General features: G+C 46.3%; 1 protein-coding gene across 1 annotated transcript in view; it reads left to right on the top strand.

The window, feature by feature from the left end:
- LOC139279602 (potassium voltage-gated channel subfamily KQT member 4-like) overlaps positions 1-21,055 on the top strand; it is a 624,511-nt gene extending 603,456 nt beyond the window's left edge. The window contains exons 18-20 of the mRNA XM_070898720.1: positions 8,862-8,993; positions 17,916-18,051; positions 20,462-21,055. Of these exons, the coding sequence (XP_070754821.1) occupies positions 8,862-8,993; positions 17,916-18,051; positions 20,462-20,674 (481 nt within the window). The 3' untranslated portion in view covers positions 20,675-21,055. The remainder of the gene's footprint in view (positions 1-8,861; positions 8,994-17,915; positions 18,052-20,461) is intronic.
- The last annotated feature ends 5,365 nt before the right edge of the window (positions 21,056-26,420 follow it).

Below are 26,420 nucleotides of genomic sequence, written 5' to 3'. Positions count from 1 at the left end.
TTTCACATACACCCAGACTCCCGGGATGATGTCGTGTCCTCCTTCGAGTGGATTACCCCAAGCTGCCGATACCTGTCGGGAAACAGAACTAATAGCATTGGTTAAGTTCTGACAGTATGATAACAAAGTGTCACTCATCAAGTGAACATCAGCTTTCCGTAAATCGATAGTTCCTGGCAGCGACATGGGTCTTCCTGTTATAATTTCAAATGGGCTTAGACCTGCAGTTCTGTTCGGGGTTGCCCTAATGCTACATAGCACTATTGGTAGTGCCTGGGGCCATGGTGTTCCTTCTTGGTGATATTTGGCAAGCTGTTGTTTCAAAGTTCGATTCATTCGTTCTACTTGTCCTGGTGATTGTGGGTGATAAGGACAGCGTAAATCCCACGTAATGTTCAGTAACCTACAGACTTCTTGGCAGACAGCACCTGTGAAGTGTGTTCCCTGATCTGAGTCAATGCTACTCGGGACTCCCATCGGGGAATGTAATCCTTACACAAGACCTTTGCAGTGTGATTGGCTGTGGCTCTTTTAGTTGGGACAGCTTCTACCCATCTAGAGAATCTGTCGACCATGACAAGAATGTTAGTGTATCCTTGGCATGAAGGAAGAGATATATAATCAACCTGCAGATGCTGGAATGGTCCGACAGGGGCAGGGGGCCTCAGTTGGGGCATTACCGTGATGGGTCCAGAATTATTTTTCTGGCAGACCACACAGCGGTCTGTTATCAGCTGGGCATGTTTTTTAAATCCCCGACCCCACCAGCTTTTCTGGAACCGTGCGTCATCTGTTGTGAGGCCAAGTGTCCCCACGAGTGGATCTGTTGGGCTAAAAAAGGCATAAGCGTTTGTGGCGCGACTGGCTTGTCGGTAACTCTTTGTCTCCAGACACCATCTTCACATAGCTTAATTCCTGCCTCAATCCATGTCCATTTTTCCTCTCGGGAGCACTCGCCTTGCATTGTTTGAAGGTCTCGTGTCAGAGTCCTGAGTGCTTTCAATCTGCATATCTGTCTTGATTCTTCTGGAGGAGCGCTCTGTGAGGCGGCATCTTTAGCTGCCTGGTCGGCTAGGGCATTTCCCTGTGTTTCCATGGTATTTTCCTTGGTATGGGCCTTACACTTCAGGATGGACACTACCTGAGGTAATTGTGTGGCCTCCAGTAAGTCTCGGACTTCTTTTCCATTTCGGATAGGTGTACCAGCAGCAGTGAGGAATCCTCTTTTCCGCCATAACAGACCAAAGTCGTGAGCGACTTCAAAAGCATAACGCGAATCTGTGTAGACATTAGCTGTCTGTCCTTCTGCTATTCGACATGCTTCTGACATGGCCCGTAACTCGGCCTGTTGTGCTGACGTTCCTGAGGGTAAATATCCTTTTGCCACCACTACCTCATATAAGGTTGTAACTGCCCATCCTGTTTTTCTGGTACCATTGTCCACAAAGGAGGAACCATCTATAAACAGGATGAGGTCTGGGTTGTGCAGAGGCTCCTCTGCTGCTAAGGCTGCTTCTTCTGTTTCTTTTAAAATCTCCACGCAGTCATGCTCTTCACATTCTCCCCCCTCTTGCTCCCTCGATTCTGACATCGGGAGCATAGTTGCAGGATTAACCGGGCTGGCTCAGACGATATGGAGATTAGGAGCTTCCAAAACTGCTGTCCAGCGGGTCCATCTAGCTGCCGTCACCTGAGACATTCTATTCATAGACAGCAAAGCGTGTACGGTGTGGGGACACTTGACAATCAGCTTTTGGTCGAAGACTAGACCCACAGTGGTCATTACCGCTCGACATGTAGCTTCCATGGCCCTTAGGCAACTTCCCCATCCGAGGGCTACTGCATCCAGTTTTGCCGAATAATAGCCAATAGGTCTTTGCCGATCCCCATGTTCTTGTGTCAGTATAGCTGTCATATATCCTTCTTTCTCATGGACAAACAGGGTAAATGGCTTACCACTGTCGGGGATTCCCAGAGCCGGTGCCGAACACAAAGCCTTTTTCAAACTCAGGAAGGCCTCTTGCTGTTCCTTAGTGAGGGTGATGGCTTCTTTAGAGGCACGTTTCCCCTTTAAAATATAATTCAGTGGATGAGCAAGCTGTGTGAAGGAGTCAATCCAATTTCTGTTAAAGTTACACAATCCCAAAAAAGACCTTAGTTCCTGAATAGTGGTGGGTTTTTAGCAGCCCGAATGGCTGCAGTTCTATCCTGGGTAAGTTCTCTCTTTCCTTGTGAAATCTTTTGTCCCAGGTATACAACCTCTTCTTGGGATATTTGTGCTTTGTCGATGCTGGCTTTATGTCCTTTCAGCCGAAGGTGATCCAGCAAAGCTCGTAAATCTTGTTCATGCTGTTCTTCCGTGTTTGAAGCTAGCAGGATATCGTCTACATATTGGATGACAGGGGAGGTAATTCTCGCAAATGGCTTTGTAAAGCCATGTGAAATACCGTAGGGCTGTTGTGGAAATCCTGCGGTAACTGGGTCCAAGTATACTGTTGTCCTTGGACCGTGAAAGCAAACCACTGTCGAACCTCCGGTGCCAGAGGCACCGACCAAAATCCGTTGGCCATATTTATAACCGAGAAATATTTATGTTCCGGTTTGAGGGCATTAAAAATGGTCGAGGGATCTGCGTCCAAAGGAGCTTTTTGATCAATACACTGGTTCGCTTTCCTATAATCGACAGTCAAATGCCAAGTCTCATTAGATTTCTGTACCGGCCACACGGGGCTATTGGAGGAGATATGCGTTTTAATAAGCACCCCTTGTTTCTCCAATTGCTGAATTCCCGCGATGGCAGTTGGACTGTTGGGATACTGTTTAGTGCATGGAGGCTTGGTCCCTGTAAATGACGCAGGCTCTATCTGGAGTAGGCCACAATCGTTCTTATCTTTAGCCCATATCGGGTGTTCCTTCAATTCTTCTTTCTTCAAAGTTCTAATTGACCATGTCACCCGACCATCCTCAAAATGCAATGATGAATATACTTGGATTAGAACGTCCATTCCCAAAAGGGGTTGATCTACTGGGCCTATCCAGACCAGCGTGGTTAGTTCATGTGGACCCAGCCCTATAAGTACCGGTGTTGTCCTTTTAATTTCCATTTTATGGCTCCCAACTCCATAGGCTGTACGTGCCCTACCATCCAACGGCAAAAAGTCTCCATATTGTAGTGGTAAGCATGTTAATTCCGCCCCTGTGTCTAAAAGACAGTCCACATCCTTATCACCCACCCTCACAGTTATATATAGCCCATCTCCCCTTTGTTGTATTAGTGCGAGGAGGGGCGCCAGGGTGGGCTCTAATCGTTTTTTGCTATTCCAATTAACTCCTTCTGTTGTTGTATTGTCAGTCGCTTAAATGCTTCTATGAGGTCGTTATCTTGTGACAAGCCTGGTTTGTTGGCTGAATTGTATCCCTGGCTGCGTCCTCTTCCCCAGCCATGACTGTTCTGTTTTGCCCTGCACGTCTTGGCCCAGTGACCTTCTTTCCCACAATAATGACATTTTCCGGGTCATTTTCCGAATAACTGTTTATCGGAATCCTGGGATTTCCATCCCACAGCTCGGACTTTAGCTCGCATATCCCGATCTAATTGGTTACATTGATCCACCAATGCTGCAAAGGTAGTTCCTCTACCTTCCCAGTCCGGTAACATTACCTTAAGCATTTTGGACAGTTCTGGCTTTAGATCTGCTACGAAAGCAGGGGTCCAAACACTTGTTCATCCATTTCCTCATCCGTATTATTCATACCCGAATGTTCTAGCCACGTGCATCTAAACCGCTCGTCATACTCCAGGACCTCCTCTGTTCCTTTCTGTTGGCAGGCTGCAATTTTTCCCCAGTCTGTCTGAGCTGGACTGAAGGCTTGCAGCCAGTGTTTAATCGCCTCCCATCCTGCGTCTAATTCTTGCTCATCCTGCCCCAAAGCTTCTTCTACCTTGTCGTGCAATTTTCTTCCCTGTGTTTTTGGCACCATTATGGTCAAAATTTGCACTCCATCCCAGGGATGAAGTTGATATATATTTCTTAAGCGGTCCAATTGGTCCCACGTTTTTACTCTCCCTTTCTTTGGACTGGGCAATTCCTTGGACCATTTATCAATTTTCTCTGGGTCTGCCGGATCATGAACTAAGTATTTTTCGTACACCCTTCTCTTTGTTTTTTTGGTTCCGCCCTCATCCGCAGTCTCTTCTGATTTGACTACAACTCGTCTTTTTTTTAAACGGGGCAAAGCGCACCCCTAATTCGTCATCCTCCGACACTGTATTGTCGGAGGATTCAGAATTCATATCTATTCCTCGGTCGTGTCTTCGGGTTTGCGCTTTTAATTTATCCAAACATGGGTACCCTGGGAATTGACCAATACATTTTCCTTTTCCTATTACTGTCTCTTGACTTAATGATTTTTTCCATTCTTTAATTTCACCTTTAAGATCTTTAACTTCCGCTTCCAGCTTTTCAAGTTCAAGCTTTTTCTGTCGCAGCTGTGCACAAACTGCTTGCAATTGATCCTTTGTACTGGTCAGTTCTCGATCATGTTGGGAACGCATTATAATTTCATTCCACTTTTGAATCTGGCCCATAACCGCTAGGGATCATCTAGTTCGCTCTTTATTTTTCATACGGGTCGTTTTTCCCCAGACCCTTTTAATCTCGTCCAAGGACCATTGTCCTTTGGAGGTTCCGTACTTTTGTTCGATCTTAATACAGGTTTTAGATAAGTTGAATTGTTGCTCTATGTATTCTTTCAACTGTTCGAGAATTAAATCTAGCGAAACTTCAGGTGGTGCTTGCCCACATTTAACAGTTGTAGGCAATTCTTTGCTCTTATCTCCTGCTGCCATAATATTTCTTTACTGGGGTCTCGAGTCGTAGGCTTTCCAGCCGATCAATAGGTCGGTAATTAATTAACTAACACACCGCCGAAGTTTAGACATCTATGGGACCTCGAGCCGATTACCAACCGGAGGGTTCACAAACCGGAGGCTTTCGAAATCGCGTAGAAGGAGAGGCGAATTTAGACTTTTGACCGAGGACTTTTATAAAGAGAAGTCCTTACCTCAGTATGTAGGTCCGATGTCCAAAATTCAGTTTCTTTCCTCAGCGATCCTGTTCGTGACGCCAAAATTGTTAGATCTCTTAATTTCCAATGAAATACAAACTCCGATTGTAGTTTTAACAACTTTATTTTTGGCAGACAGCAGTAACAAGTTCTTGGCTTTAAGCCAGGTCTTTGTCCTTCTGGGACCACATGGTCAAAATGGCTGTACTTATACCTGGATCAATTTACAGAAAAGAACTCGCCTTCTTTGACCTTATTGGCTCAATTAATAGTCTTTTAACCTTTTAATTGGCTCGCTACCCAAGGTCCTAAAATGTCAAGTTGATTGATGACTTAATGCAACATGCTGAACTGCACGTAGTAATTGGAGTCTGTGTTTTCTCAACCTGTCTAAATGCAGCCTGTTTGAATTCTCTATCACCCCTTATCCATAGACTGTGACCCCTGGTTCTCGATTTCCCCAACATCGGGAACATTCTTCCTGCATCCAACCTGTCCAATCCCGTCAGAGTTTTATATGTTTCTATGACATCCCCTCTCATTCTTCTAAATTCCAGTGAATATAAGCCTAGTCGATCCAGTCCTTCTTGATATATTAGTCCTGCCATCCCGGGAATCAGTCTGGTGAACCTTCGCTGCAACCCTCAATAGCAAGAATGTCCTTCCTCAGATTAGGAGACCAAAATTGCACACAATATTCAAGGTGTGACCTTACAACTGCAGTAAGACCTCCCTGCTCCTATACTCAAATCCTCTCGCAATGAAGGCCAACATGACATTTGCCGCCTTCACCGCCTGCTGTACTTGCATGCCAACTTTCAATTTCTGATGTACCATGACACCCAGGTCTCGTTGCACCTCCTCTTTTCCTAATCTGTCACCATTCAGAAAATATTCTGCCTTCCTGTTTTTGCCCCCAAAGTGGATAACCTCACATTTATCCACATTATACTGCATCTACCATGCATCTGCCCATTCACCTAATCTGTCCAAGTCACCCTGCAGCCTCTTAGCATCCTCCTCACAGCTCACACTGCCACCCAGCTTAGTGCCATCTGCAAACTTGGAGATATTACATTCAATTCCTTTGTCTCAATCATTAATATATATTGTAAATAGCTGGGGTCCCAGCACTGAACCTTGCTGTACCCCACTAGTCACTGCCTGCCATTCTGAAAAGGACCCGTTTATTCCTACTCTTTGCTTCCTGTCTGCCAACCAGTTCTCTATCCACGTCAGTACATTACCCCCAATACCATGTGCTTTAATTTTGCACACTAATCTCTTGTGTGGGTCCTTGTCAAAAACCTTTTAAAAGTCCAAATACACCACATCCATTGGTTTTCCCTTGTCCACTCTACTAGTTACATCCTCAAAAAATTCCAGAAGATTTGTCAAGCATGATTTCCCTTTCATAAATCCATTCTGACTTGGACCGATCCTGTCACTGCTTTCCAAATGCGCTGCTATTACATCTTTAATAATTGATTCCAACATTTTCCCTACTATCAATGTCAGGCTAACCATTCTATAATTCCCTGTATTCTCTCTCCCTCCTTTTTTTAAAAGTGGGGTTACATTAGCTACCCTCCGATCCGTAGGAACTGCTCCAGAGTCTATAGAATGTTGGAAAATGACCACCAATGCATCCACTATTTCTAGGGCCACATCCTTAAGTACTCTGGGATGCAGACTATCAAGCCCTGCGGATTTATTGGCCTTCAATACCATCAATTTCCCTAACACCATTTCCTGAGTAATAAGGATTTCCTTCAGTTCCTCCTTCTCACTAGACCTAGTCCATCCGGAAGGACATTTGTGTCTTCCTTCGTGAAGACAGAATCGAAGTATTTGTTCAATTCGTCTGCCATTTCTTTTTCCCCATTCTAAATTCACCTGATTCTGACTGCAAGGGACCTACATTTGTCTTCACTAATCTTTTTCTCTTCGCATATCTATAAAAGCTTTTGCAGTCAGTTTTTATGTTCCCTGCAAGCTAACTCTAATACTCTATTTTCCCCCTCCAAATTAAACCCTTTGTCCTCCTCTGCTGAGTTCTAAATTTCTCCCAGTCGTCAGGTTTGCTGCTTTTTCTGGCCAATTTATATGCCTCTTCCTTGGATTTAACATTATCCCTAATTTCCCTTGTTAGCCACGGTTGAGCCACCTTCCCCGTTTTGTTTTTATGCCAGACAGGGAAGTACAATTGTTGAAGTTCATCCATGTGATCATGTGATCTTTAAATGTCTGCCATTGCCTATCCACCGTCAACCCTTTAAGTATCATTCGCCAGTCTATCCTAGCCAATTCACATCTCATACCATCGAAGTTACCTTTCTTTAAGTTCAGTACCCTAGTCTCTGAATTAACTGAATCACTCTCCATCTTAATGAAGAATTCTACCGTGTTATGGTCACACTTCCCCAAGGGGCCTTGCACAATAAGATTGCTAATTAATCCTCTCTCATTACACAACACCCAGTCTAGGATGGCCAGCTTGCTAGTTGGTTCCTCGACATATTGGTCCAGAAAACCATCCCTTATAACTCCAGGAAATCCTTCTCCACTGTATTGCTACCAGTTTGGTTAGCCCAATCAATATGTAGGTTAAAATCACCCATGATAATTGCTGTATCTTTATTGCACGCATCCCAATTTCCTGTTTGATGCCATCCCCAACCTCACTACTACTGTTTGGTGGTCTGTACACAACTGCCACTAGTGTTTTCTGCCCTATGGTGTTATGCAGCTCTATCCATACAGATTCCACATCATCCAAGCTAATGTCCTTCCTTAATATTGCATTTATCCCTCTTTAACCAGTAACACTACCCCACCTCCTTTTCCTTTCTGTCTATCCTTTCTGAATATTGAATATCCCTGGCTGTTGAGTTTCCAACCTTGATCACCCTGGAGCCATGTCTCCGTGATGCCAATTACATCATATCCATTAACAGCTATCTGCGCAGTTAATTCATCCACCTTATTACGAATGCTCCTCGCATTGACACACAGAGCCTTCAGGCTTATTTTTTTAACAATCTTTGTCCTTTTAGAATTATGTTGCAATATGGCCCTTTTTTTGAGGCCCACCCTGGAACATTCTGTGACTCTATCTCCACAGTTGTCCTCCAGACAACTTCCTTCCTCAACCCATGCAACACAGGAACTATGATGGGTCATGGACCATAGCATACCATTGCAACAGTTAGTTAATGACATCCCAACAGACCTTAACTCCAGCCTGTTAAATGTGGTTTCTAGATAAGTGATGCACTTGCTGAGTCAGATCAGTAATATGCTCTTGCTGTTCAGACAAGTTATAAACTACTTCAGCATTTCTTTCACTAGTTCTGATGTTACGTGAATTCATCAGTAACATTAATGGCATATAATTACTCCACACTATTGAACATTAGCCCCTGGCAACAGTGAAGAGGTTCGTACTCAGTCGCATGCTGTTGTCTTGGCACAGTCACAGACCATTTTCTTTCTACAGTGAAACACCCAAATCCACTCCCACAATGGCTCAGTAGTGGTGTGACAGTTAGCAACTGTTAGTCCAACGGCAAAAGTCAGAAGCTGCGGATAAAACAATCAAAGGTGGGAATGTGCTGGTGTGTAATGCTTATGTTCTAGGTGTAAAATATTTAGCAGCAGGTCTCTTGGTCTATCAGCTCAGAAGCATGGCTCCTGTGGTTCAAATTATACACTAACCCACAGCCATCTAACAAACTCTAAGCCAACTACTGTTGAATTACCCAAATGTTTTTTAACATTATTCTCCCCTGCAGGATCCTGAAATTTCTTGTAGCAAAGAGGAAGTTTAAAGAGACCCTGCGACCATACGATGTCAAGGATGTGATCGAGCAATACTCTGCTGGACATCTGGACATGCTGGGCCGAATCAAGAGCCTCCAGTCACGGTATGTCTACTGTCAGCTAAGTCAAGGTGTCTAGTGCCACACAACTTCTCGAGCGGCGTCTCTTCCATTAATGGCTGCTCTGGGCATGTGTGAGACCGATTAATTCAAGTTGTCTTCTTCCATTGCCTCACCCCAATCTACCAGAGGAAGTCCCACCCAGAGGTCTTTGCCTCCTGACAAGCAGTTCAAAACCGTGGCCGCTGGCTTTTGGGGAAACACAACAACAACTTGCACTTATGTAACACCTTTCACAATTATAGTGCACTCAATAGCAGAGTGAGGAAAACAGGCGCTAAACCAAAGAAGGAGAGATTATGGGGCCAATTTTCCACATGGCCGATTTTTGACACAGATGAGAATTTTAATTTGAGGTGCTGGGGGCCAGAGGCTATCTGGCTGTGAGCTATCACCTCCGTTAAAACCGTAAGTAGGCAGGTAGGGTTTGGGTTTCCCGTTTTAAAATGTTTAACCCCCCGCCATATACCCTACCCCAGCATCCTGGGGAGTAAAATTTACCCCGGGACAGTCCAATCTACAGTGGGACATCTCACTTTGATAGGAACAATAGAAAAGCAGAGTATTTTTTAAATGGTGAGAGATTGGGAAATGTTGGTGTTCAGAGGGACCTGGGTTTTCTTGTACACAAATCACTGAAAGTTAACATGCAGGTAAAGCAAATGGTATGTTGTCCTTTATTACAAGAGGGTTTGAGTATGGAGTAAAGATGTCTTACTGCAATTATATAGGGCCCTGGTGAGACCACACCTGGAGTATTGTGTACAGTTTTGGTCTCCTTACCTAAGGAAGGATATACTTGTCATTTAGGGAGTGCAACGAAGGTTCACCAGACTGATTCCTGGGATGGGGGATTGTCCTATGAAGAGAGATTGATTAGACTAGGCCTATATTCTCGAGAGTTTAGAAGAATGAGAGGTGATCTCATTGAAACATGCAACATTCTTACAGGGCTTGACAGGGTAGATGCAGAGAGAATGTTTCCTCTATCTGGGTTGTTTCGAACCAGGGGTCACAGTCTCAGGATAAGGGAATGGCCATTTAGGACTGAGATGAGGAGCAATTTCTTCACTCAGAGGGTGGTGAATCTCTCGAGTTCCCTGCCCCAGAGGGCTGTGGAGGCTCAGTCGTTAAGTATATTCAAGCCAGTGATCGATAGATTTTTGGATATTAAGGGAATCAAGGGATATGGGAACAGTGCAGGAAAGTGGTGTTGAGGTCGATGATCAGCCTTGATATTGAATGGTGGAGCAGGCTCGAGGGGCCGAATGGCCGACTCCTGCTTCTTATGTTCTTATACACCTGCCATGGCAGTGTTTGCTGGGACAGTGTAACATGAAATAGGGCTAGATTTTCGGCCCATTAGCACCTGGGTTAGCGCCCCGGTGGGGCGTTAAATGCTGATTTTGGGCGTTATGCCACGTGTCCAGGATTTACCGCCCGGCCGGAAGATTCGCCGCCCCGCCCTCCGTTTTTAGCGTGGTGATGATGTCAATCATCGTGCAACATAGCGCTAGTGCCCCGGATGGAACATTCAGCCTTAACGCCTCATTTAACGCCCGCCCCAGGAAACGCCTGAAAAACCCAGGTGGTCCCAGGGTGCAGCAGGCGATATTGGCAGAGTATTTAAATGGAGGGATGAGGATCCTACATCGCAGGTCGCATTGACTACAACGGTTGGGCACATAACGCTATGTGAAGCTCCAACTTGCAAACTTCACTATTATCCACCACTACAGTGCCCTTAAAACTTCAGTGAGAGAATTTAATGGGGCATTACTAGTTCTCCAGCGTATCATGATCCATGCTATTGTCAGGCGGTGCCAAGCTAGAGGAAGGACTCTTGGCCACATCAGCCAATGGATGAGGAGAGGCTGAAGACATCTGAGGAGGAGGGCTTAGCCCTACGGGTTTACAGGCAGCAACGCTCATACCTCCAGCTCTCTGAGGAGCAGTGTATGAGAAGGCTGCGCTTCCGACAGGAAGTGCTGACAGAGATACACCATCTCCTACAGGCAGACCAATACCTGGACCGCTCTGGAGGCAGCCTTCAATACTCCCCTCACCAGTTTCCCAATTCATTGTGGTGTGCTGCATGCTGCACAACTTGTCCATCGTGAGAAGCCAGGCATCGCCCGTGGGGATTGCAGGCCCACCTCAGGAGGAGGAGGAAGATGCAGGGGAGCCTGGCGAGGCCCCCATTGGATAGTCCCCCATCCAGGGGGGAGGCAGCGAGGAGATGCTGCCAGACCAAGAGTCGCATGTCGCCAGCTCGTAATGATCCGGCTCCGAAATGGAGAAACTGAGGGATAGAGCTAATACTCGACACTATGCCCTATAAAGGCACATCTCCGGTGAACATTGGAATGATGCACAAGACACCAATGGCAAATGATGAGTCATAAATTTTACAGCAACAAAGTCACAAAAACACCCACACCAAAATAAAACCATACAATATACAACGTTATGTAGCAGGGCACTAAACAACAATGAAATTTCTTTACTGCCGCAAGGTTCGGTTCGGCGCACAAAGTCCGTTGTGTAACGCCTGACTTAACGGCAACACTCCTCCAACATACATTTTCGCCGAAACTTGCAGTCGGAGGCGCAAACTATTTTCAGGCCCCGCCGCGATTAACGCCCCGAAATCCAAAAAGCCAAAATCCAGCCATAGAATCGTACAGAACAGAAACAATCCAGTCAATCCAACTAGTCCACCAAACCTTCTCCCACCGTCATTTATCTTAGCCTATCAGCATATCTTTCTACTCCTTTCTATCTTGTGTACTTATCTATAGAGGGAGCTTCACTCTGTACCTAACGTATGCTGTACCTGCCCTGGGCGTGTTTGATGGGGCAGTGTACATAAGAACATAAGAAATAGGAGCAGGAGTTGGCCATTTGGCCCCTCAAGCCTACTCCGGTCATTCAATACGATCATGGCTTATCTGATCTTGGGCTTAGCTCCACTTCCCTGCCCATTCCCCATAATCCCTTGCTCCCTTATCGTTCAAAAATTTGTCTATCTCAAATATATTCAATGACCCAGCCTTCACAGCTCTCGAGCAGAGAATTCCACAGATTTATGACCCTCTGAGAAGAAATTCCTCCTCATCTCAGTTCTAAATGGGCGACCCCTTATTCTTAAACTATGCCCCCTAGTTCTAAATTCCCCCACGAGGAGAAACATCCTCTCTGCATCCACCCTGTCGAGCCCCCTCAGTATCTCATATGTTTCCATCAGATCACCTCTCACTCTTCTAAACTCCAATGAGTATAGGCCCAACCTGCTCAACCTTTCTTCATAAGTCAACCCCTTTATCTCAGAAATCAACCAAGTGAACTTTCTCTGAACTGCCTCCAATGCAAGTATATCCCTCCTTAAATACGGAGACTAAAACTGTACGTAGTACTCCAGGTGTGGCCTCACCAATACCCTGTACAGTTATAGCAGGACTTCCCTGCGTTTATACTCCAACCCCCTTGCAATAAAGGCCAACATTCCATTTGCCTTCCTGATCACTTGCTGTACCTGCATACTAACTTTTCGTGTTTCATGCACAAGGACCCCCAGGTCCTTCTGTCTGACAGCATTTTGTAATCTCTCTCCATTTAAATAATAATTTGCTTTTTTGTTTTTTCTGCCAAAGTGGATAACCTCACACTTTCCCACATTATACTCCATCTGCCAAATGTTTGCCCACTCACTTAACCTGTCTCTATCCCTTTTCAGATTTTGTGTGTCCTCCTCACAACTTGCTTTCCCACCCACCTTTGTATCATCAGCAAACTTGGCTACATTACACTCGGTCCCTTCATTCAAGTCATTAATATAGATTGTAAATAGTTGAGGCCCCAGCACCGATCCCTCCTCTTTTAAATAGGGGTATTACATTTGCGGTTTTCCAATCCGTTGGGACCTCACCAGTATCCAGGGAATTTTGGTAGATTATAACCAATGCATCCACTATCTCTGCAGTCACTTCTTTTAAGACCCTAAGATGCAGGCCGTCAGGTCCAGGGGACTTATTCACATTTAGTCCAATTATTTTACCGAGTATTTTTTCTTTAGTGATAGTGATTGTTTTAAGTTCACCCCTCCCTACAGCCCCTTGATTATCTATTATTGGGATGTTTATCGTGTCCTCTACAATAAAGATCAATACAAAATATTTGTTCAAAATCTTGGCAAATATTTGTAAATGGTGAGTTACTCTGTATCTAACCCCATGATGTACCTGCCCTGGGAATATTTGATGGGACAGTGTAGAGGGAGCTTTACTCTGTATCTACCCCGTGCTGTACCTCCCTTGGAGTGTTTGATGGGACAGTGTAGAGGGAGCTTTACTCTCTATCTATCCCGTGCTGTACCTCCCTTGGAGTGTTGGATGAGACAGTGTAGAGGGAGCTTTACTCTGTATCTAACCCGTGCTGGACCTGCCCTGGGAATGTTTGATGGGACAGTGTAGAGGGAGCTTTATTCTGTATCTAACCCCGTGCTGTACCTGCCCTGGGAGTGTTTGATGGGACAGTGTAAAGGGAGCTTTACTCTGTATCTAACCCCGTGCTGTACCTGCCCTGGGAGTGTTTGATGGGATAGTGTAGAGGGAGCTTTACTCTGTATCTAACCCCGTGCTGTACCTGCCCTGGGAGTGTTTGCTGTTGACTCTGTGTACTAAGCCGGTAGGATTGTGGAACTCTTTGTACAAAACTGCTAGATTTATGGAACTGATGCTAAATAAGGAGGTGAGATGCTAAAACAAATGTCAAATGACACTGTTACTGCTAACTCTGATGTTTCTGGCGATAGAATGCAAGATGAGGATTAGTGGGCCCAAGTTTCCACAAGAAAAAAAACAGGCGCCCCTCCGAGCTGGGCGCCCGTTTTTCGCGCCTAAAACGGCGCCTAAAAGAATCCTCGGTATTCTCCACATACCTGCAGGTCCTGTGGCCCTCGGCGCAGCCAGCACGAGCTGTGGGGGGGGCGGAGCCAGGTCCCTGCGCTGAAAACAGTGCCGGGACCTCTACACATGCGCGCTACAGTGGGCACGCAAGTGCAGTAGCTCCAGGCGCCGAACTGTGTGGGAGGGGCCCGAAGCACGCAGCCCCTAGCCCTGGCTGAATGGCCTCACTGGGGCTGCGTCAATAAGGCTCCTCCCACGGTCAGCTCCTGCTCCTCCCCCCCCGCACCCGACCAGACCCGACACCCACTCCTCCCCCTGCCTCCGGACCAGACCCGACACCCACTCCTCCCCCTGCCTCCGGACCAGACCTGACACCCGCTCCCCCCCCCCCCCACTCCCTCCGGACCAGACCCGACACCCCCCCCCCCCCTGCCTCCGGACCAGACCCGACACCCACTCCCCCCCCCCCCCCCTGCCTCCGGACCAGACCTGACACCCACTCCCCCCCCCCCCTGCCTCCGGACCAGACCTGACACCCACTCCCCCCCCCCCCCCCTGCCTCCGGACCAGACCTGACACCCACTCCCCCCCCCCCCTGCCTCCGGACCAGACCCGACACCCACTCCTCCCCCTGCCTCCGGACCAGACCCGACACCCACTCCTCCCCCTGCCTCCGGACCAGACCCGACACCCACTCCTCCCCCCCTGCCTCCGGACCAGACCTGACACCCGCTCCCCCCCCCCCACTCCCTCCGGACCAGACCCGACACCCACTCCCCCCCCCCCTGCCTCCGGACCAGACCCGACACCCGCTCCCCCCCCCCCCTGCCTCCGGACCAGACCCGACACCCACTCCCCCCCCCCCCCCACTCCCTTCGGACCAGACCCGACACCCGCTCCCCCCCTGCCTCCGGACCAGACCCGACACCCGCTCCCCCCCCCTGCCTCCGGACCAGACCCGACACCCGCTCCCCCCCGCCGACCAGACCCGACACCCACTCCCCCCCCCCCCCCTGCCTCCGGACCAGACCCGACACCCGCTCCCTACCCCCCGACCCGACCCGACACCCCCCCCGCCCCCCCCCGTGCTCCTGTTCCCGCTCCCACCCTCCGATTGGACCCAACCCGACCCGCGCTCCCGCCCCCCGAACCGACCCGACTCCCGCTCCCGGACTGGATCCGATCCGACCTGACCTCCCCCTCCCCCCTCCTCTCTCCCTCCCCCCCCCTCCTTCCTCTCCCCCCCCTCTCTCCCTCCCCCCCTCCTCTCTCCCTCCCCCCCTCTCTCCCTCCACCCCTCTCCCCTCCCCCTCCCCCCTCTCTCTCCCTCCCCCTCCCTCTCTCTCTCCCCCTCCCTCTCTCTCTCTCCCTCCCTCTCTCTCCCTCCCCCTCCCTCTCTCTCTCTCTCCCTCCCCCTCCCTCTCTCTCACTCTCCCTCCCCCTCCCTCTCTCTCACTCTCCCTCCCCCTCCCCCTCTCTCTCTCTCCCTCCCCCTCCCTCTCTCTCTCTCCCTCCCTCTCTCTCTCTCTCTCTCTCCCTCCCTCTCTCTCTCTCTCTCCCTCCCTCTCTCTCTCCCTCCCTCTCTCTCTCTCTCTCTCTCCCTCTCTCTCTCTCTCTCTCTCCCTCTCTCCCCCTCCCGCTCAGCGGCACGAACGGCTTTCTTCCCCCCCCACCCCCTGCTCAGCGGCACGAACGGCTGCAGAATTCTCCCTGGCTGAAGCACTTTCACACAGGTAGGAAGATGGTTTATTTAATCTTTTCTTGGCTTATAAATGTTTATTCAGGTTGGATTTATTTGTATAATATTTGTAGAAGTATAAATAAGGATTTATTGTAGAATTTAATGAGTTCCCTTTCCCCCCCCACCTCGTTCTGGACGCCTAATTTGTAACCTGCGCCTGATTTTTTAATGTGTAGAACAGGTTTTTTCAGTTCTACAAAAATCTTCACTGGCTCCATTCTACTTTAGTTTGGAGTACATTTTCACTGTGGAAACTTTCAAATCAGGCGTCAGTGACCGGACACGCCCCCTTTTGAAGAAAAAATTCTGTTCCAAAGTAGAACTGTTCTACCTGACTAGAACTGCAGAAAAAAAAATGTGGAGAATTGCGATTTCTAAGCTAGTCCGTTCTCCACCAGTTGCTCCTAAAAATCAGGCGCAAATCATGTGGAAACTTGGGCCCAGTATGTTTAGATAAAGGAAAAGGCCATTAGAGCTAGCAAGCTTTGCCCTTTCTCCCTCCAGAAACGCATTGCATTGTCTCCTGAGCCCATTGACAGCTTCAGTGTCCATCCCCGGTAACATATTACAGAACTCTGTTACCCTTTGCGGAAAAACTTCCATTCTTACTCATAACAACCTAACTTTTATCTTGTACCCCTAGGATTTAACCCTTCACCGCAGAAAGCAATTTGTCTGGACCAGCTCTGTCAAGACCCTTCATCATTTTAAAATCTTGATTTTGGTCACCTCGCAGTCTCCTGTACTTTAAAGAAAACACCCCCAACTTCCTCACCACTACCTTAGAACTTAGGTTCCTCATGGCCGGATGCACATTGGTTTGCAGAGCCCTAACACCCTCTGTTATCTCTGCAATCCTCCAATTCTGCCTCTTGCAAATTCCCCATTTTCAATGCTCCACCATTGGTAACTATGCCTTCAGCTGCGTGGGCCCTATGCTTTGGAACTTCTTCCCCATATTTCCACGCCTCTCCTCTGTTGTTGTATGGATTGCTTGAAGAAGACAAAGGCCAGAATTTTCCAAGCCCCGCCCCACCGGTGTTGCCCACACACAGCAGGCAAGAAAATTGCTGCAATTTTCGGGCCATTAATGTTCAAAGCATTCGCAACTTTCCAATAAACCACCTGCTATATGCAAGGCGCAACAGTGGTGTGGGGTAGTGTCCACACAACTGTCTCACACAATTGCGATACCTTGTGTATCACAACATATACAATCCACCCCACCCTGAACCCTGTGATCTCCCGGGAGAAGCAAAAAAACAGATTAAAAAACCCAGGCCAATTTGGGAAAAAATCCGGGAAATTCCTCTCCGACCCAGCTAGGCGATCAAAACTAGTCCAGGAGATCACTCTGGCCATTAAATTCCCTGCAGTAACTACCTTTTGTAAGAGGTGATCTCCACCGCAACCAGAAACAGATCCAGCTCTCACTTGAAGGAATTCAGTGAGTCTGCATCTACCACATGAAACGGCAGCTTGCTCCAGAGGTCTACTATTCTCTGGGAAAAGACCCACCTCCTCACATCTAACCTAGATCTGGTCTTATACAACTTAAATGTGTGCCCCCTGGTCCTGCCTAACCCATTTAATTGAAATAAACTCTCAGCTGGAACACTGTCTACTCCCTTCATTATTTTGTAAACCTCAATCAAATCCCCCATAGTCTACGCTGCTCTAAAGGTAAAGAGTCCCAATTCTTTTAACCTATCTTGATAATTAAGATGCTTTAGACTTGGAATTAGTCCAGTGGACCTCCTCTGCACCCTTTCCACAGCCTCAATATCACCCACCATGTGAGGAGACCAAAACTGGACACATTATTCCAAGTGCGGCCTGACTAAGATGTTGTACAAGGACAAAACAGTACGTCTCGTCTTATACTCAATTGTCCTATGGATATACCCCAACACCCTATTTGCTCTAGCTATGGCATGGCATTGCTCGTGTACCTTTAAGGATGTATGCACTAGAATGCCCAAATCTCTTTCTATTTCCACCATCTTTAATGCCTTTCCCTGCAGGGTGTATGAATGTTGAACATTTGCCCTGCCCACATGCATAACACATAACACTATCCAAGTTTTTCATCATTTTCCAGTCTTGAGCCCAGTCTCCCAACACATTGAAAAGTTCTGTCCTGTTTCTCCACTCTGCCTTTGTTTCTTTTTAATTCCTTTAGCATAAAAGGAAGGAATACAGGACATAACATCACTGCTTTGGTTTTTGATGACTTTTCAAATGTTTTACATTTCGCAGAGTTGACCAAATCATTGGGAAAGGTCAGATGCCCACAGACAAGAAGTTGCGGGAAAAAGGAGACAAAGTCCCACCAGAACTGGAACTGTTTGATGAGCTGAGCATGATGGGACGGGTGATAAAAGTGGAGAAACAGGTAATTTTCTGTAGGATTGCAATGCCAGGTCTCCACGATAGCCCAAATGGTACTTGCGCTGGAATCTGTGGGGCAGGCACCCACCATTGCCATGCAAATCATAGGACCTCTCCCTGACCCCACAAACTTTGGGGGTCAGCAGTAACTGTCCTGGGTGGGGAGATGAGTTATGTTGGGATGTGCTTGCCCCCACCCCGCCACACAATGTTTTAAACAAAATGAGTATAAATTACATAAAATGTTTAAGAGAAGGAAATCGATTCAGCCCTTACCTGCAATTATCCAGCAAGCTCTGGGCAAGGGGATGGGTTTTTAAAGGAGGACCAAAAACCCAAAGCTTAAGAAAGTGGCAACGTAACATGCATCCTTCATTCTTCACCAAAACTCTCTACAGCAGAACGGATTATTGGCAAAGACCTCTTTGTGTGATATGTCTAAATTCATTGCCTTTTATCTAGACCTTGTCCCCTTGTCGAATGAAGGTGCAGTCCTTCCAGGACCTCTCTCCTTTATGTTAACCCTTTCTCTGCTGTTCTCTCTCAGATACAGGTATGCATAACTAAAAGAGATTCAACAACCCCCCTCCCCCTCCCCTCCGACTCAGATACATACAATGCAATGATTCACTTGTCACACGTAATTTCAAGCAGTGGGTGCATATCATTATAAGGACTCAAATATGTTGGGTTAAGAAAGGAACTGAATTTGCTGCTGAAACGATTGATCTGACGGAGCTGAAGACACTGGGTACGTTACCTAGAGCTGACAGCATTGCTTTGGGTCTGTTACTGGCTAGTCAATATTAAGGTTGTGCATAGTTCATGTTAGGGGAGTTTGCAGACTGGCAGTTTGATGACCAGGCTGTGTCTGTGCGGTAGCTAATGCAGCTCCTCCTACAATGAAGGAATTGTGTGTTTGTTGGGGGAAGTAAAGGTTGGTTGATGTATTTTGACAACTGAGAAAGGTTCTCGAAGTGGGAGAGCTGGTGTATTCCCAATGGCCCAGTTACTGACTGCATTGCATGGTTGGGTGTAAGTATAGTAAGCAATAAGGTCCCAGATTGCTCTCCCATTTGCACTGAGTTAGCTGATCTCTGCCAAGGTGCCAATAGGGGCACTATTGGTGTCCTCAGCAAACCTGGAGTTTTCTCCTCTCCTAATCATTATCCAGTTACCCTGCTGGAGAATCCGCTTGTGTGGAGATCACATGAGGATAGACCCAGACTTGGTTGTGATGCTTTCCATTATAGGTTAGCCGTCTAACTTTTACTACTTAGGCTAATCTGAAGAATGGTCACTTGAGCTATAAGCAACTATGGAACTTATACCCCAGAAAGAGTCAGTAGGCAGTGTACAAAATTACAAAGAGATATTAATAGATTTAGTGAATGGGAAAAACTGTGGCAAATGGATTTCAATATAGGAAAGTGTGAGGTCATCCACTTTGGACCAAAAAAAGATAGAACAGCATACTTTCTAAATGCTGCAAAGCTAGAAACAGCAGAGGTCCAATGAGAGTTAGGGTCCATGTACATAGATGATGAAAATGTCAGGGATAGGTACAGAAAATAATCAAAAAGGCTAATGGAATGCTGCCCTTTATATCTAGAGGACTAAAATACAAGGAGGTAGAAGTCAAGCTACAGGTATACAAAGCCTTGGTTAGACCATACCTGGAGCACTGTGTTCAATTCTGGGAACCACACTTTAGCAAGGATATATTGGCCTTGGATCGAGTGCAGTGTAGATTTCCTTGAATGATACCTGGACTCCACGGGTTAAGTTATGAGTACGATTACGCAAACTAGGGTTGTATTCCCTGGAATTTAGATGATTAAGCGATGATTTGATCGAAGTTTTCAGGATATTAAGGGGAACAAATAGGGTAGATAGGGAGAGACTATTTCCGCTGGTTGGGGATTCTAGGAATGGGGACATAGCCTAAAATTTAGAGCCAGACTTTTCAGGAATGAAATTAGGAAAAACTTCTACACCTAAGGGTGGTAAAGGTCTGGAACTCTCTTCCGCGAACGGGAGTTGATGTTGGCTCAATTGTTAATTTTAAAACTGAGATTGATAGATTTTTGTTAACCAAAGCTATAGGGCAAGGCGGGTAAATGGAGTTAGGCCGCAGATCAGCCATCATCTCATTGAATGGCAGAACAGGCTCGAGGGGTAAAAGGCTCCTCCTGTTCCTATGTTGCTAGTACCGCCCTCAAGGAAGGGCAGAAAACGTGTGATTACAAATCATTATATCACCAACCATACCACCGACTACATCTCCATTTTAGCATTTGACCACACTTTAATATAGCTTGAACACTATGGACAATGGTAGTTTGGGCTCACTGTATCCTTGCTTCATTCCATTTCTGGTTCTTTGCACTAAGTCTTTGCTCTGTATATTCCAGGTGCAGTCCATCGAACAAAAGCTGGACATGTTGTTGATGATCTACAGCCAGAGTTTAAGCAAAGGTTCAGTGACAGCATTGACTCTGGCTGCCATGAACATTCCTCTAATTGACCAGGATCTGACTTCTGACTATCACAGCCCAGTGGACACTACAGATATCTCCATGTCTACCCAGACGTTGAATATATCTGCCACTACAAACCTAGAGTAAGATCATTAGAAGGTCCAGGTGACCCAGGCTCATCTATAATCCGACTGAATTTAGTTATGTGGATTGGCACTAACAGATCTAAGAAGACATTTAAAAACTATCATTATTGTTTTTCATTTTAATTTAATGATGTCTTTTCTGTATCAATGATCAACTTTTGAAGAACAGATCCCAACACTTCAAGGAATATCTTCTGTGGTCTCGAGGACCGTCACTAGCCCAATATCAGAATAAACTTGGATGATGTCTCCGGCGATTCCCAAACAACAGACAAAGCAATGCATCAGCATGGCCTGTGAATGTTTTTACATAAGGCACATCTTCCAGCCTCAACTTCAACAGTGCGTCTGCACTAGGCAATCCACAGTGAGAGCTGTAATATTGGCCAAGACACTGATCGGCTTGCTAGAAAATGGAGCAATTCCTATTTTCTATTCAGAACATTCCAATGAAACTGTTTATCATATTTGAGGTGTGTCTGAAATGCCTGGTTGGTTGGCTTTTTGCACCAAAGGAAGCATGTGAAAAGTCAGGCTAAACACAATATAACACAATGTCACTAGAAGCTGGATTGCAGAAAGATTTCGACCATATTCTCAGGACTCTGGCCAAGATCAACAGTCTGTTTGAGAGTGGTCAGCAGTATGAGAGTGACCTTGCTGTTTCTGTATCAAGGCAGGATGTTAAAGAAAGGGCTTCTTTTTTGTCAAAGATACTTCAATCAAATCCTGTTGTGAGAAGGGGCTTATTGGAAGGTTGGAGATTTAAAGATAAGAATACCCCAATACATTATGGCTGAGATTTTCTATCGCTGTGGGCGTTAGTCTGTGATTGTCGTCCCATCAAAACGAAAGGCTATAAAATGAAAAAGCACAATATTCCAGCTCAATCTTCACATTAGACTTCAGACCCGGACAGCATTTCTCAGTGAGTTCTAGGTGCCCATGGACTGTAACTGGTATATAAAATGCACAAGAAGTCTAACCTAGTCCCACGTTATGCTCACATTAAGTAAAAGAACAATAGACAGACTCCTATAAGGACCACAATAACTATACTTAGAAATGCAGTACTTGAGGACTATTCTTACCAGCCCCCTGTCTGTCAACCTATATCTGATTCAGATAACAGCTGTAATATCAGCCACAGCTGGAACAGCCAAGCACAAACACAAGTTTAAATATTGGCGCTGTGTGACACTCACAAATCTGTTAATATTTTAACGTATGTGATAGAAGAGGGAGATCATATAGGAAGCAGAGAGAATAGAAGCGACAAAGAAGACTGATCTTTATCTCTATCCTTGTGACTAACAAGCATCAAACCAATAAATTATTTACACAGTTACAAGTGTTGGTAGTGCTGCTGTGAGGACATCATTAGTATATCATCACAAAGGCCTCCCTGTCTTTGTGCAGTCTGGCACTAGATTAGATAGTCTTATCCTATTTGAGAAATCATAAAAGCGTCTAAAGGGGAGTGTATTTCAGTGAATCATCACATCATCTTACATTTATGAAGAGTGATAACAGTATAATTGTATCTGTGCCTCTCAGTTATGTCTTGTTACTGTGTTTTATGCTTTTGAACTGCTGGTTAGAAGCAGGCTGGGCACAAAACAAAGGGCTTGAACACATCTCTCAGAAACGTCTCAGGTTGCTTCCCACTTCCTTTCAGGTACAGTGACTGTCATGCAGCCAAATATGCAGCCACTTTGAACACAGCAAAAAACCTCCAAACAGCAATAAGATGTCCATCTATTTCTGTGGTGTTGTTGGCTTAAGGAAACATATTGGTCAAAATACTGGGAGAATTCCCCGCTCTTCAAATTGTGCCTTGGGATCTTATGTTCATGAAACCACTGGAAAGGGCAGATATCTCCCTCAGTACTGCACTCCACGCTCAGGTTAGATTGGCCAGTATGGGACATAAACCCACAACCTCTGACCGAGGGAAGAGTGCTACCAACTGAGACATCTTGTGCTCAAATTCCCCATTATGAAGATCCATCCTAGTGACATCATGAGTGGGCATTGGATGGGGCAATGTACTCCTACTCACGAGGCCAGTGGAACCAAACAGATATCATATGAGGGGAAATTATACACAAAATGTCTGTCCCCAGACAGCTTCAAACCAGTAGTGTCCTATTGCATAAAAGACAGCACAAGGAATGATTAAGAGACAGGAAAGTGTACAGGTAGTTGCATTTTATAACAGTCACAATTCAACAATTCAGCAGTATAGATTTCCCCCTTTTAAATAAATTAGCAACCAGTCTGACAAATGTTATTACAATGATTCATTGAAGCCTATTCAACAGTCAGGGGAACTCCTGCCCCATATCTAGAGGTGTACAGCATATCCTGAAGCCATGGTTTACGGAAGCACCCAGAAACCATTTTCCCTTCCCAGTAACCACCATTTAATACTAAAGACTCAGGTTGTATTCTTGGGGAATTCAAAAATACATTGCTTCTCTTGTATTATTTAACAATTGAGTACAAGAGGCCAAGCTTACCTACATCATGTTTAGAATGCTGGCTACATTAGCAACAGAATTGGGTAGACTTGTTAAAATGTATTCACCATGTAATGTGAAAGTGTTATGTGAGAAACAGCGGTTTGACAGTTTAGGCTGCCTTGTAAAGAGGCCGGTCTCATGAATGTACTCGGAGGAGCAACTCCCACCAGCCAGGGAAATTGGAAGATCACAGACAATGTGCCCTGATATGTGCGCTCAGCAGGTGGGCTTCCCCAGGGACTGTACATTCATATCATCAACCCAAGTGTCAGGGCCAGCCACAGATACACAGGCCTGCATACACAGGCGGTGTCACACTGATGATTCACTGATGGTGATGTCACGGATGGTGATGTCACTGATGATTCACTGATGGTGGTGTCACTGATGATGTCACTGATGATGGCACGGATGGTGATGTCACTGATGATTCACTGATGGTGATGTCACTGATGGTGTCACGGATGGTGATGTCACTGATGATTCACTGATGGTGGTGTCACTGATGATGTCACTGACGATTCACTGATGGTGATGTCACTGATGGTGATGTCACTAATGGTGTCACGGATGGTGATGTCATTGATGGTGGCACTGATGGTGATGTCATGGATGGTGTCACTGATGATGTCATGGAGGGTGTCACTGATGATGTCACTTATGGTGATGTCATGGATGGTGATGTCATGGATGGTGATGTCACTGATGATTCACTGATGGTGGTGTCACTGATGATGTCACTGACGGTGTTGTCACAGATGGTGATGTCATGGATGGTGATGTCACTGAAGATTCACTGCTGATGATGTCACTGATGATGATGCTTGTTCTGGGTCCACAGCTATTGTATAAAATGGATCTTCTGCCTGAGCTCGGTTGTCTATGGGAGCATCAGCTTGTAACAGAATTCTGTTGTTTTTCAGATGTTTTGGAAAGCGACACTCTCTTGGCTTACCATTTAATATCGGATGACTGTCCAGATTGTTGATTTGGCTTTTGTGTTTATTCCATGAAATATGAGCATCAAAGATTGTCTAAGAGAATGTCAGTTAGCCCCTGAGTAAAGAGTGTTTGGTCAAATTGCCAAAAGGCATATCTCCAAACAACACATGAGCTACTGTTAATACATTTCCCAAAGTGCCTGCGATGCCCGCTCTCTGCAATTAGACTGCTGCACAAGAAAGCCGTCAATGCTGGATCAAAGGGAGCCATAATTTAGTAAAATCACAGGCCACAGATACAACTCCAATTCTGCAGCTGATGGGGACAAGGTTTCCGAGCCTTGTGTTTCTGAGATACCGCGAACTTTATTGTTCTCGATCTCTGACAGCAGGCTCGGTGAGGGGTCGGTGGTTTGCAAATCCCGGTGGACATGTTTTGGGGGAAGATGTACAACAGTGCGTTGTGGCTAATCAATGACCATCTCCAGACTGGATGTGAAGTTGTACCTGGACAATGTTGTACCTGGACAATGGTGGGTAGCAGGTGATAAGGAGTTCGTGTTTTACCCATTGCATTGGGAACTCCAGGTCTCGCATTGCTCAGTGACTCCCCCAATAGCTTGGCTCACTATTTTCAATGATCAACCTGACTTCTAAAACCAACATCTGTGAATCATGTGTTTTTATTGAGAATGGGCTAGGCCTTTATTCAGGACAAGGTTGACAAGAATAGAAGTGCTGGTTAGATGAAGCCAACCTTAGGTTTGAAGAGCCTCGAGAATTTAGCATCGCAGGAGGTCGTTGGGCCTAATTTCTGAAAGTAGGAGAGCACCTTGACCAGAAATGTAGTGCTATGCTTGAGGAGGTTCAGCCCGGTCTCAGTATTTACACCACAGAAACAGGCCATTCGGCCAACTGCTCTGTGCCGGGGTTTATGTTCCACGCATCCTGCTCCCACCGGCCCACCCAATCACCATATCCTTCTATTGCTTTCTCCCTCATGTACTACTCCATGTGGGAGCGAGTTCCACATTCTCATCATAAATAAAGAAAACTAAAGTATATTCCCTCGCCTGCTCACCACAGTTGGAAAACAGAATGGAATGTCTGTGTTTCAGTGACTGGATAATGCAGATGAATACGGCCACATAATGCTGAGCTGCAACACTTCAGGCTGGTCCAACCTTTCCGCTGAGGCTCCGTGCATTGCGGAAACCTTCTGTACTTTGCAACGTTCCTCGTGTAGCAGTGTTCTCCAATGTTAACCGTGCTGCGGGGAAATTGCAGGAACATACTCCTGGTGGTGCCGATATTTGGTTTGGTTTTAGCATCTTCTTGTGGTTGTTTCCTCCCATCCTTTCCTGGAGGCGCTGGGATGCAGCTCCAGACCCCACACAATATCAGCATACTATTCAACTGTGAAGGCTGTCACCTCTCTGCATATATGGGCTTGACATCCCTGGTCAGGAGAGCGGTGGGACTTGGGCCCCAGTTGTGCCGGGGCTCTGCCCATTTCCCCCCGCAATGAAGACATCCAACAGTGTCCGGCCTGTGCTGATGTCGGGGGAAGAAGCGACACTGTGGGATCACATGTCCCGCTCGATATCCCACCACTTCTACTTGTCTTATCCACTCCCGCCCAAAGTAAGGCAACATGACATAGGTCTCCACACATACATAGGTGGAGGTGGGGCTCACAGTGCCCTGGTTCACAGAATGATTGATTGGTGCGAGGTTGTGGGCATCTGAAAAGTGCAGCAATTTATCAAAATAACCCTCTCCAGCCGGCACACAGTCCCAATCTCGGCCCTCTCCCTATTCAATCCGGAATACCAGTGCTGCCTCTGTGAAAGAGATATCTACTTCGTCCCATTCCTATACCCTTTACAAAACAAGTTTTTCTCAAATACTTTATTCACCTCTGTTGTAATAGCTATTGTGAACTCTGTTTCCATCATTGTTTCGAGTAGGACATTTAGTGTCCTAATAACTCTCTGCGTAAAAGTAATTATCTAATCGTGTTCCTTTAGTGCTACTCTTCAATGCATGCCCTTTAATGGTACCAGCCAGTGGAAGGAGCTTTCTACACTCCTCTGTCACAGCTCCTAACATCCTTTGCTCAGATTGTCTGACGTGCAGTGCCCTGTTGCTGCCTTGCTGAGGTGTCCAACTTCGCACAAAGTGCGGATGGAATTGAGAATGTCCCCGCTCAATGCTCTTCATTTACGGGGTATGTTTTCAATCATGTTTTTAATGAGATTTTAAATTTACAAATAGCACG

The sequence above is a fragment of the Pristiophorus japonicus genome, chromosome 14, assembly GCF_044704955.1.
Source record: "Pristiophorus japonicus isolate sPriJap1 chromosome 14, sPriJap1.hap1, whole genome shotgun sequence".
NCBI classification, from domain to species: domain Eukaryota; kingdom Metazoa; phylum Chordata; class Chondrichthyes; family Pristiophoridae; genus Pristiophorus; species Pristiophorus japonicus.
The sequence above is the reverse complement of the archived record's forward strand: the minus strand, read 5'-3'. Positions and strand labels throughout refer to the sequence as shown.